The sequence below is a fragment of the Monodelphis domestica genome, chromosome 1 (assembly GCF_027887165.1).
Source record: "Monodelphis domestica isolate mMonDom1 chromosome 1, mMonDom1.pri, whole genome shotgun sequence".
Lineage (NCBI taxonomy): Eukaryota > Metazoa > Chordata > Mammalia > Didelphimorphia > Didelphidae > Monodelphis > Monodelphis domestica.
The window spans coordinates 483,438,610-483,452,297 of NC_077227.1; the positions used below are offsets into that span (position 1 = coordinate 483,438,610).

General features: G+C 34.7%; 1 protein-coding gene across 16 annotated transcripts in view; it reads left to right on the top strand.

Moving 5' to 3' along the window:
- The window catches only part of DIDO1 (death inducer-obliterator 1), an 89,736-nt gene that overhangs the window by 66,824 nt on the left and 9,224 nt on the right, over positions 1–13,688 (top strand). For all 16 annotated transcript variants that reach the window (XM_056812859.1, XM_056812853.1, XM_056812855.1 and 13 more), the window contains 8 exons: positions 7–166; positions 2,550–2,666; positions 3,225–3,329; positions 4,541–4,673; positions 4,858–5,401; positions 6,765–6,918; positions 8,169–8,258; positions 8,722–8,917. In XM_056812859.1, coding sequence (XP_056668837.1) covers positions 7–166; positions 2,550–2,666; positions 3,225–3,329; positions 4,541–4,673; positions 4,858–5,401; positions 6,765–6,918; positions 8,169–8,258; positions 8,722–8,917 — 1,499 coding nt within the window. The remainder of the gene's footprint in view (positions 1–6; positions 167–2,549; positions 2,667–3,224; positions 3,330–4,540; positions 4,674–4,857; positions 5,402–6,764; positions 6,919–8,168; positions 8,259–8,721; positions 8,918–13,688) is intronic.

Genomic DNA, 13,688 nt, shown 5'->3' on the forward strand with positions numbered 1-13,688 from the left:
ACACAGAGTCAATGATAGTGATGACTTAATCATGACAGAAAACGAAGTAGGAAAAATTGCTCTACATATTGAAAAGGAGATGTTCAACTTATTTCAAGTTACAGATAATCGGTACAAGAGTAAATATCGCAGCATCATGTTTAATCTCAAGGATCCTAAAAATCAGGTTTGTGTGCTCCTTGCCTATTGGGATACACAAAAGCAAAAATAGATACTTATTTTTGCTGTTGTTTTAGCTGAAGAAAACTCCCACAGCCTTCAGTTAAAAAATATGAAGTGCCTAATAGGTGCTAAATTTTTTAAAAGAGAAAAAAAAACACACTGCTCCTACTTCCAAAGATTTTAAAAGAATACCATAGTATCTGTATGTAGATAACTAGGATGCAAGATTGAATATAAGAGCAAAAGAGATATCACTTTTATCAGAGGATATGAAGAAATAGTTCCTGAGATATTGTGGTAGTTAATTTGGGCCTCCTTGAAGAAAAGAATTTTAGCAAGCATAAATGTAGAACTACTAAATTCCAAACATAGAGAACTATACAATCTTGAGTTTATGAAAATGCATAGAGGTAAATGGGCACAGTTAGTTGGGTGAAGTATCCACTTTTGCATCATAGAATACACGAAATAGAGTTGTGTAAAATTAGGTTAGAAAGACTCCTTGGAGTCAATTTGTGGAAATCCTTAAATGCCAGGTTAATTAGTTGGTATTTTACACCATAGGGAATAGGCAAACACTGAAGGATTATTAATGAGAGTAACAGAGTTACTTTGATTAAGATTAATTTGACAGCTGCATGAAGGATGAATTGGCCAGATGAGCAATAGGAACAGTCATAATAACCTATGCAAGGAGGTTGGGGAGGGGGAGAGTCTAAACTAGGTGGTGATAGCATCAGTTGGAGAGAGGATGAGTGGACACAGAAGGTTATGTGAGTAACAAGATTTGACAATTGACTAGAGAAAGGCAGAGAAGGATGAGAAATTTATCTTATATATATATTTTTTGGCCTAATTTGAGATGCTGGTAATATGTATGAGATAGAGAAATTGATAGGAAGATCAAAGTTAAGCTTTGGTGGGATTGATAGGCATGACCTACAAATGCAAATGGAAATGTTTAACAGACACAGTTGCAAAATGAGGTTAAGAAATTAGGAATCTATAATCTATATTTCTTAATGATTTATAGAGTTGTGGAAGTCAATGAGTAGCCAGAAGAAATAATATATAGAGAAGAGGGCCAATGACAGCTTTTGTGGGAACACCCACACTTGGAGGCAAGAGGAAATTAGATCAAACTAGTAAAAGTGGCCAAGAAGGAAAAGTCAGATAAAACTTCTTGTCTCAGAAGATGAGAGATTATCTAGGAGAATGTACCATAGTATTAAAATGTTACATAAACAAGAATGAAGTTGGGTGTGGGGGATGGTGCAACTGGGTAGCTCAGTGGGTTAAAAGCCAGATCTAGATATGGGAGGGGCCTTAGGTTCAATCTGGTCTCAGATACTTCCCAGCTGTGTGACTCTGGGCAAGTCTCTTATAATACAGTATTATATACAGTACCAATATACAGTATTGATTCTAAGGTAGAAGGTAAAGGTTTTAATAAAAATAAAAAAGAATGAAGTCAGATGCCAGTTGGATTTGATATTTAATTTGGGTGATTTGGGTAAGACATTTCAATAGAGTAAGAATGGCAGCCAGACAAGAAGTGCTATTTTGTGACTCATTACAGAATTTTGCATTTTAAAAAAGTTTAAACGGGCAAGTAAATATTTATAAAATATCTGCAGTGAGTGTAACATGGCAGTAGGTGTTACACAAAAATAGTCTATCAATATTCTTTCTGCCCAGAACTTTACAATCTAGTTGAATTTATTCCATCTATAAAATAATTGACAAAATGCATTCATTTCAACCCCTTTTGATACCTTTGCTACCCTAGTTTAGGTCCCTTATCATATATCATGCAATGGATATTATGAGAGTGTCTTTGTTTTTTTCTGCCACTAGTTTTCCTGTCAAAATAATATATCACTGTTGTCAAATTCATCTTTCTAAAGGATGACTATAATGACATCATTGTTCTGCTCAGAAAAAAATTTTTAGCTTCATATTGTCTATTCAGTAAAGCAACCCCCTTAATCTGATATTCAAGTTCTTTTTTGCCATGGCCCCAATTTATCTTTCTGCCTTTAATGCCCACTAATGAACCCTACGTCTCTGCCAACCCAAACCCAAGTGTGCAGATTCCTCCTTTCTACTTTGATGCTACTCTTCCATTTTTGCCATTGATCAATCAATATCTTATTTATCCTTACTATCCATAGTATTATGTGCTATTGCTAACATGCTGCCTTACCTGAAAGAATCTCTTTATTTTGTTCAGCCTAACACATATGTTGTTTTGAGCCTCTTTTGTATATTTCTACTAGAATACAAATTTTTAAAAGCAGAAATCATTCTGTCCATCTTGGTAGCCATTTTTACAGTACTATGAACATACTACTTCAAATATTTGAATATGAGACATTTTTTTATAGGGACTTTTCCATCGGGTTCTTCGTGAAGAAATCTCTCTGGCAAAACTTGTGAGAATGAAACCTGAAGAACTTGTATCTAAAGAATTATCAATGTGGAAAGAAAAGCCAACAAAATCTGTAAGTATGAATTTATAATTTAAAGACTAATAAATTAGACACAACTATTTCATGTGAGAGTTTGATACAATATACTTGTTATTCTTTTATCTATAACCAATGAGAGCTTTTTGTTATAGTAGTCGGAATTATACTGAACTCGGAAGTCAAAACACCCAGGTTTGAATATTGCTTCTGCTACTTAATTGTTGTATAACTTTTCACAAGTAATTTAGTTTAAGATTCAGTTTCTTCATTTATAAAAATGGAGAAGGGAAAAGTCTTCATTCTTTTTTTTTAAACCCTTACCTTCCTTCTTGGAATCAATACTGTGTATTGGTTCCAAGGCAGAAGAGTGGTAAGGGCTAGGCAATGGGGGTCAAGTGACTTGCCCAGGGTCAGATTTGAACGCAGGATCTCCTGTCTTTAGGCCTGGTTCTCAATCCACTGAGCTACCCAGCTGCCCCCCAAAAGTCCTCATTCTTATACTACCTATCTTTTAGGTTGTAAGAATTTAATAACATAATTAAAAGTGCTATGTGAATAATATTGTTTTTCATGTAACTTTTTTCCTTTTAGATGATAGAATCCAGAAATAAATTGCACAGTGAGAGCAAAAAGTCTGTCATGAAACAGGAAGCCATACCAGATATGGAAGATTCTCCACCAGTGTCAGACTCAGATGTAAGTGTACCAAGCCTTTGTCTTATGTTAAAAGAATTCATGATTTTTCACTAATATGGGCAGTTTAAAACCCCTTCTTTCATAAGAAAAAAACATTCATGAGTTTTTCCAGCTGAAAGCATTATTACCGTGGTGAATAGCCCAGAGATTATCTGATCTGAACTTGGTGAATCTGTTCCTCCAACAACAGACTCAGGATCTTATCATATGGCCTATACATGAAGTGTTTATGGCTTGGTGTAAGATCTGTCCCAGTCTAGACTCAGCTGCCATAACCTTTGTTCAATGGAGTCAATATACGTCAATGATGGCGAACCTTTTAGAGGTAGAGTGCCAGGCTTCAACCCCCCCCCCCCCCCCCCCACACACACACACACACATACAGGGGAGGGAGAAAGCATTCCTATTTAGCTACTGGGCAGAGGGGCAGGTGTTGTGGAAAAATGTCATCAGGCACAGTGGAGAGGGGGAAGGGAATAGCTTTACCTGAATCTCTCTGCCTTTCTAGTAATGAATTGGGGTGGGGGAGATGGCCACATATTCATAGAGAGCGCTCTGTGTGCTGTCTTTGACACCCATGCCATAGGTCGCCGAGTTGTTTCAGAAGTAATAAGATCCTTCCAGGTGTTGTGTGTTGAGTCATTTTTCAGTCATGTCTGACTCTTAATGACCCCATTTGGGGTTTTCTTGGCAAAGACACTAGAGTGGTTTGCCATTTCCTTCTCCAGCTCATTTTACAGATGAAGAAACTGAGGCAAACAGGCTTAATTAACTTGCCCATGGACATAAAACTAGTAAGTGTCTGGGGCTAGATTTGAATTCAGGTCAGTGCTGTATCTACTGTACCACCTAGCTCTCTCATTTCCACAAAGTGGTATTAAAATAATAGCAATAATAAAAGTAAGCATGTTTATTGCATTTTAAGATTTGTCAAACACTTTAAAAAATCTTATTTGAGCCTTAAAATAACCCTAGGAGGTAGGTTTTATTAATCCCTGTTTTATAGATGAGGAAAATAAAGCAGACAAAAATTAAATGAATTGTCCAATATCACACATCTAGGAAATGGGACCGTCTTCCTGACTCTCCAGGTCCAGAACACTATCTACTGTGCCCCCTAGTACTTGCTTCCTAATGGATGATGTACTCATTTTTCATATTTAAACACATATGGATGGCTATAACTGTATTTTTTGTTGTTATTTTTTAAGGAACAAGAATTGGCACGAGCTGTGCCTGAAAAAAGTAGTGCTCCTCTTCTTGATGTTTTTAGTAGTATGTTGAAAGACACAACAAGTCAACATCGGGCTCATCTTTTTGATTTGAACTGTAAAATTTGTACAGGTAAATAAAATTTGATGATTAGCTTAAACGTATACATAATTTTATCATTTATGGAACTAATTTTTCACTTTTAAAAGGTACTGTTGATGTTTTTATGGCCATAGATAAAAAATGCTTTCACTTTTTCACTTGGTTAGCATATTTGTAGGTATCAAAAATTTAAGTCTTTTCTTTAATTTTTCAGGTCAGGTTCCATCATCTGAAGATGAACCAGCCCCAAAGAAACCAAAACTGTCTGCTTCTGTTAAGAAGGTGGAATCAAAATCAAAATTTGACAGCTCTGGTTCTGGGCTAGTTACTAATGCTGTTGATGAATTAATATCTGAAGCAACAGTTGAAAATACTTTGGAACCAGAAGTTGAAAGTATTTCCCAACTGAATTTAGAAAGAAATTATTTTCCTGTACCACTTGGGCATGGTAATGTAGAACCCTCTTCAATGGAAGAAAATTCATTATATCCAATCTCCTCCTCTGCTGGGGTTGTCACTACTGTAACAGTATCTGGTAGGGATCCCAGAACAGCACTAAGCAGTTCAGCTACTATCAATACCTCAGCATCACGTCCTGGCTCTGGCCCTCTGACTGACAAGCTATTGACTGGAGAAACAAAACAAGAAGTGCTGAAACCTGTTTTGACACCCACAGCAGTACCAAAATCCATATTGGCCAAGCCCTCATCTTTGCCGGACCCCAGATACTTACCAGTTCCTCCATCACCAAATATTAAGTATGTACTTTTAATATAAATTTAAATTATTAGTATTCTTAAATACTTAGTTTATACATGTATACTTTATATCTACACTTTTAGGATTGGCTTAGTCGAGCAAATGAAAAACTCAAAATTTGAGAGCATAAAGTTTTTATACTTGAGTTTTTTTTTTCGGCCTAAGTTTGGAATTTAAAGATTTGGTTAGAGAATAGTTGAGGTGGAAAAAGAGACTTAAATACATAACAGTGAGTTTGTAGTCAATTAAAACAATTTAATTTCTATTTAAAAATCTCATTCTGTCTTAGATTTTATTCATAGAAATATAATGGCTAGGGCCTTGCACTTTGTATTGAACAGATGGCATGTATTGTGTGGGCTCTGTTTTTTAAAGGGATATTGACCAACTGAAACATCCAAAAAGCTGAATGGCCTTCAGAGGCAATCAAGATAGCCTTTTAAAGCCAAGTGTGGTGGCTTACACCTATAATCCTTACTCCTAGAGGTAGACAGACATTGTTGGAAGTCTACAGTTTATGGATCACTTGATCCTGCTATATCACTAAAACCAATCTGCTATTCACACTAACTTCAACTCCAGTATGATTAACCCTAGGAGCAGGAGCCGAAATGGAATCAGTGAAAGCTCTTATGCTTATTAGTAGTGGGATTTGTCTCTTAAGTGGCTACTATATATCTATCCTGGTCCAGTTAAAGAGACCTAGACTCAAAACAGAAAGTTGGCCTCTAAATCATATCCTAGGGGAAATTGTTGTAGAAACTTAGGTGTTTAACTTAGAAAATAAGACAAAGGAGGGACAAACAGTCTTCAGATATTTGGTACATTGTTGTATGGAAGGATTGGATTGATTTTGTGTAACTATGGAGAGCAGAATTAGGATCCAGGGTTGGAAGTTCTAGAGGGGGCACATTTTAATTCAATATAAAAGGGTATTTTTGGAAAATTAGTAGCGAAGTGGAGTGGCTTGCCTCGAAAGTTGAGTTTCCTTTCAATGAGAGTATCTGATCAGACTTGAATGACTGCGTGTCAAATTTCCTATTGACAGAATTTCTAGATTGTGTAAGAAGTTGAACTAGAAACAAACTCTTGTGCCGCCAAACTCATATCCTCTAATTTTTTATACATTATTTAAAATGTAAAGTTATTTTATTAGAAATTGAACTGAAAAATAAAGAGCATAGTATATGCTCTTTATATATATATATACATATATATATATATATATATATAGTATGGCTAAAGTATATTCATGCCTAAATTATAACAAGTAATTTATATTTTTTTTATTTTTAAGCTAAAATTAAATCAAGTCTCTTACAGAGAGAAGTAAATTGTGGTTTTTATGGTTTTGTTTTGCAGTATTCCAGAGTCACGATCCCCTCAAGAAGGAGATACTTCCCTCTTTCTCTCTCGTCTCAGCACCATTTGGAAAGGATTTATTAACATGCAAAGTGTAGCGAAGTTTGTCACTAAGGCATATCCTGTCTCTGGGTGTTTTGACTATCTCAGTGAGGTTAGAACAGAGCGTTCATTTATTTCTTATTCATGCAAGAATTCTGAAAACTTGTTCATAATTAATAGAAGAAAAAGCCCAAATATCTCTTAGCCAAATAAGATATAGCTTAAATTCTTTAATACTTCTAAAGAGCAATGCTTTTATGGTGGTGGGTATTCCCTCCAATACAGATTATAACCCCATCACAATCTAAAGATGATTTGAGTTACTGATTTATTGCCAACCTTTTGGTAATAAGGTTATCTATTCTAATTCATCTGGTCATAGTTCTGTTACTGGGGTGGTAGGACCTGCTAGTGTTCTGCTGGAATGTCCTTTGAGATCTCAGGGTAACTTCCATATCACATTGAGGCATTGAAGTAGGTTACCTGAGAAATGCATCTCATAAGATCAAAATTTAGAAGTGTTTCTAATATGATCAAGGAAGTAAAGTGGAGATACAAATATAACTTTGATTACAGGTTCAGAATTAGACTACTAGAACTATCCATCTTCACTAAAGATGAAATCATATTCAGTCCCATCTAGTTAATTCAGTATTTATATTCTACTATATATCAGCATTTAGCTACCATGTATCCATGGACAAGTTCTTCATTCTATTACAGTCAATTTTCACTTCACCTTAATACTGAATAGTGATAGTTACAAGTAAATGCCTATTTAGGGAATAAAAAAAAAAAAGAATCTTTAATCCAAATCAAATCCTATTGCTCTTGTTCTTAAAAGTTGGCATTAGTTAGCATTTAGCCTATAGGAATATATCTATGAGCTTCTTTTTTTTTTGGTAGGAATTTTTTTTCTTTATTGTGCTTATTTTTTAAAATTTATTTTTATTTTAAAATATTTTTCCATGGTTACAGGATTCATTTTCTCTCCCTCCTCTCCTCCCTCCCCCTTTGAAAGCTGACACATCCCACCAGGTTATACATGTGTTATCACTTGATACCTATTTCCATATTATTCATTTTTGTAATAATCTTTTAAAACCAAAGCCCCAAATTATTTACCCATATAAACAAGTGATAAATCATATTAATTAATTCTTCTGCATTTCTACTCCCACAATTCTTTCTCTCTATGTGGATAGCATTGTTTTTCCTAAGTCCCGTGGGATTGTCCTGGATCATTGCATTGTCTATGAACTTTCTTAATTAAATAGTTTTTTTTCCTTTAAGTATTGAGTGATTTTTTTTTTGTACTAATGTTTTAACTTCACTTAATTTTTCAAAATACCTCTTGTTTAGGACCTGCCAGATACAATTCACATTGGTGGGAGGATTTCACCCAAGACTGTTTGGGACTATGTTGGCAAACTCAAATCTTCTATATCAAAGGTATTCACTTGAAATCCATTCTGTCCATTTTTTAACTCTAATTTGGTTCCTATTTTGAGATCTCCCATAGAGACTTATGCATTTCTTCAAGTCAGTTTTTTTTAAAAAGCTTTGTGAAGAAAAGTGGTAATTTGCATATGTTAAATGACTTAAACATCTTGACTGTTTTGTGGGGCATAGGGAATTCATTATCAGCTCTAGTATGTTATAGCAATACATTGTTTCAATCCATTAGTGGAAAGAACGAATCTGGAAACTCTATGAGACGACTCTCAGGCAATTTTACTATTCCTACTTGAAGAAATGTAAGGACAACATAATTGTAGGCACCAAAATCTGGAAATCAGTGTTCCATTTTATATAGCACTTATTTTAAATAAAAAATCAAACTATACATTCCTCTCAATTTTTTCTATGCTATCACTAGGTCAATTTTTTTTCCCTTGTATTTTTTATGTTATAGGAGCTGTGCTTGATTCGTTTTCATCCTGCAACAGAAGAAGAAGAAGTTGCCTATATTTCTCTCTACTCCTATTTTAGCAGCCGTGGTCGTTTTGGGGTTGTAGCTAATAACAACAGGCACATCAAGGATCTCTACTTGATTCCACTGAGTGCTAAGGATCCCATTCCATCAAAACTCTTGCCCTTTGAGGGACCAGGTAAGCTCAGAATTTATGGGTGGCTAATAGATACACCTAACAAATGGCTCAAGAATTCCCCTCCTTTTTAAGAAGTTTGTGAAAGGGTAACACTGAGATCCTCAAAAGAGAATTCCTCTTGTCCTCTATAATTTTTAAGAAAAACAATGAGAGAAGAAACAGTTGAGAACCTTAAGATGAAATAACTGATTATCTCTGAAATAAACATAGAGTGCTTAGTATTCCACCAATAGGCACATCTTTGTCTTTAGCTTAAATATTTCTAGGAAAAATGCTAGAAAACAATATAAAGCAAAAAAAAAGGTCTTACCTGACTATTTCATGTCAAGTCAGTGACAAAAATCAAGCTTTTTTCAAGGACAAGAGCCAGTGGAGCTGCTGAAGAATAAAAAGGTAATGCTTTATATTAGTTTGTAGCTTATTGCGTCAGACTCATTCTAAGTAGAACTCTTCTTTTTTTTCCTTGATATATTTGACTCGGGAATGAGCAAACTCTGTGGTCTTTTTTCATAACCCTTTGAAGTAAGTTCTTTCAAAAATATCACGTATTGGAAATTCATTACAGACAAAAAATTGGAATATTTAAAGCTGCTTGCAAATTTTGTCAATTACTTCTCAGTGGTTTTCATTAAATAGTTTTTATTCTATTTGACTAGTTGGAGTTTGCTCATCCCTTACAGGAACATGAACCTGTGGAGGACTGTTTGGGAATTAACCTCTGAACTACTGTTAAGGGGATATTGGAAAGGAGATGCATTAGTTCCCTATACACAACTTCATTTCCTCAGACACCATATAGTTGAAGAAACTAAAGTTAGAGAAGTAACTAACTAAATAAAAGACTAAATTATGGTCATGACATTTCTTAGAAAATGCTCATAGACTATTAGGGTTAGAAAGTACCTTGGAGATGGTGTAGATTGTTATGTAAATGGGTAAAGCATCTGGAAATGCATACACATTAAATATTTTCAGCTAACTATTTTTGGATAAGTTTTTCCTGAATTCTTAATTTCTGGTGCCAAAATTATATTACTGCCATTCAAGTCAAAACTTTTAAAAACCTAATCTATGACTGGCCTTTAACTTTTCCATTCCCTTGTCCAGTGTATATTTCTCTATTTTTTCTGATTTCGCACCTTCACATTTCTGGAAACCATTACAGAAGGCCACTAAAATGGATCCCCATTCAGTTGGTGGTGGCAATAAAAGTCCACTATTATAGTCTTATGAGATATGTTCTGATCCTGCACTATGAAAACTACAGTTAGTAGGACCTCACAAAAAAACTTGGATTGTATAATCTATTCAACTTCCCTGTTTCTGAGGTCGAAGCTTATTTTCATCAGTGGAGACCTGATCAGAGATACCTAAATACAGAAACTTGCATGCCCTCATATTTGGTTGGTGGGGATTGCTTTTTTATTTGGGGAGCCTTGTCAAAATATGAGTTTTCTTTATATGATCATGTCTAGGGAATAAGTGCTTACAGCTAGTCTTTACATTATTTCTAAAGACTTACCCAAATGCTATATGATTCTTTAAGTAAAATATATTTTAAAAGCAAAACACTTGGCGGCTTCATTTCTGCTATATAAGACGAAGAAATGCCATCTGACTGGTGAGTCAGAACCTGTGCTTCAGGGTCCCACTGTCTGATTCTAATGAAGAGTGCTGGCTTTCCTGCTAGCCAATAGAAATGAAAAGTTCTGCTTTCCAGTCCTGAAGTGTGAAGAACAAGAAGCTGGGGGCTCACTTACCAACCATCTTTGAAGAACCTCTGGTCAGTCAGTAGGCTAGAGACAGCTTCCTGTAGAATGCAGTTTAATTTGTAAGCTTCTCTCTCCCCTTAGTCTAGACATTTTCTCTCATAATTAAGGTATGTTCACATTGTGAAGAAAAAAAAAATTTTTTTTCAACATATCTCTGGGAGAAAGTGGGTTTTTGGTAAAGTTACTGGACTTGTACTTCCCAAAATCTTACAACTTTTTACCAGGCTATACTATAGATCCCTACATGCATCATTATTTTACAAATTAATGATATATGTACAAACATGAATGTTCTTTTTTTTCTCCCAATATAGAACAATGAATTTTGTATCTGTAATCACATAAGAACTTATGGATTCATTTTAAGATATTGATAGAACATTCTTAAATTTTTTTCTCTTTAATTTCCCCCTCCCCCCTCTGTTTTTGAGATCTAAGTTTTATGTGAATGTTTTTAGCACTTTTTCAGAAAAGCTAAAACTAAAGGAGGTTCTAAAATTTGAGGTTGTGAAAATGAACTAAAATAAAGTTTATACATTTTTAAACCCTTTAAATTTTTTTCAAAATTAAGCTTGCCAACAGATCTTGTCTTCACTCATCAACACATTTTTGAACTAAACTTGTGATTTCCATTGGTATAGATAGCTCCCAGTGAGGAAACTTCTTTTACCAATATAAATTGCCAGTTGCTCTGCAATTTGTAATCTTAAAAGAGTTGCATGAAGTATTGAGAGAGGGAATGATTTTCCCAGACACTGTGTCACATGCTAGACTTTATTAAACCCAGATAAATCCTTCTGAATTTTAAACTAGTTTTCTATTTACTACATTATGCTACCTCTTCAGTATACACATCAGTTTTATACGTATTACCTTTTTGCCTTTTATCCCAGACCCAGCTCTATCTGCTAAACCAATAATTAACACTAGACACAGTACAAACATACATTGTGTTTGGATTTAGAGTTACATAGAATTAATGGCACTCTTATCTTAGTAAAATAGCAAATAGAAATTTTCTAGTCTTTTGTTAAGTAAACTTTTTTTAAATAATATTTTTAGTGAGGTCATAGCTTGCAGAGGGAGTTTTCCACTGTACAAAAACATTTCATATACTTTTAACAATATTTAAAGCATAGAAAATGGTATTCCTTTGTGGTTTTTCACCAAAGACTATCTTTAGTCCCTTAAAAAATGTGTTTGGTTAGATTTATTTGAAGATAGGTTTATGAAATATAATCTTAAATAGTTTAAAAATATTCTCCAGGAAAAAAATTTGCCCTTTATCTTAAAAAGGTTATTCAAACGAATGGGTAATTGAGGAAACTTTTCATTGACTCTTCCCATCCTCACTTTATCCAATAATTCCTATGGTCTCCATTTCAAACATGATCCACCAATATCCAATGTTCCCTTTTCAGATGAATACCCCCAAAACCAAGCAGTTTCAGTTCAAAGTGCAAACGGATAGCTTTTTTAATGCAAAAACAGTATTACTTTGAGTCAATTTGATCTTCCTAAATACTTACAACTGCTGGTTTTGGAAACATTGAAAACAATTTGAAAATATTACTTTCTTAGTCAGATGAGTATGTTCTATAGAACTGGTCAAAGTATATTAGTAAAGCTCACATTTTAACAAATGAAATTATGTCTTAAAGTTTGCCCATATTTGAGCTATATTCTTTGAAAGAGATATTCTAGTTCTGGGTTGGTGAATGCATGGCATAGGTGTTTCTGCATGCCAGAGGGAGCTGCTCTGTTCCTCTCAACGGTGCCCAAGGACATTTTTCACATACCCTGCCCCTTTGCCCAGTAGCTCAGTGCAATGCTTCCTCCCTCCCCATCTGGGGAAATGTTGGGGACTCATAGGCAGCATGAGGGTACAGTTTGGGCACCCAGTCTATAAAAGGTTTGCCAATATTGCTCTAGTTCATAGATTCATTTTCTACCATCTTAAGCTTCATTTTAATCTAATATGACCTGAAATGGAAAAAGATACATTAGTTTAAACACAATATGCCAAACCATCACATTGATATTTCTGATTGTACAATCATAATAAGGCAATATAATGACTTAATTTTTTCCCATGTTTTGTATGGCTTCTTGATGTGTAAGATGTGGTGAATAGGTGGATCCTTCTTCTAAATATATATTTTTATCTATATGTGTGTGTGTGTGTGTGTGTGTAGACACACACACACTCATATATAAAAATTAGAAATTTTTTTTGGTATTCTGACATTAGCTAAAAGATTCTGTGAGTGAGCTTTTTTCAGGTAAGCAATCTTTTTTTTTTTTCAGCTCTTATGTATATATGTATTAATGTGCCTACACGAAAGATTGTAACCAGACTTTTCAAATAGCACTGAATGGAATTTATTGCTCTTTCTCCCTCTTCAAAATCAATAAAAATGTTTTATGGAAAGTGGTCACTGTCTCCTTAAATTTACATAAAGTAGGTCTTGGGTAGCATACCATACATCCATGGCCTCAATATCAACAAAGTTTCTTTGTCTCACACTCAGACTTTTATAATCAACAAAAATACTTTTCATATTAGTACATCATAATTCTCAAAGTATAGAAGGTGATATTGAGAGTAAGCACACTTCGAGGCATTTAGGCATTGGACTTCTCCGGCATTCTGGTGGACTGACATCTGAATGAAGATCACGACTTCTGTACTTTACCTGAACACCACAATGAGTCATTGATTCCTTACATATTTTGGGACTTAAGAACTGAAGGAGGTGGGAGGGGAGGAGACAATTTCCACTGTCTTTATTTGTCATTTCCCTTTAACCCTTTCCATGTCATACTTGATAATTGCATATAACTTTCCCACACAATTTCTGTTCCAGCAGGTGCAACTATTTTGTTTTGATGGGTTCAAAGTCATGTACAAGTAGAGTAGTAACCAATTATCTTATGGTGGAACACAGCCAGTTAGATTTTGGGAAGATGGGATGGGGGACAGGAAGAAGAAACCTTCA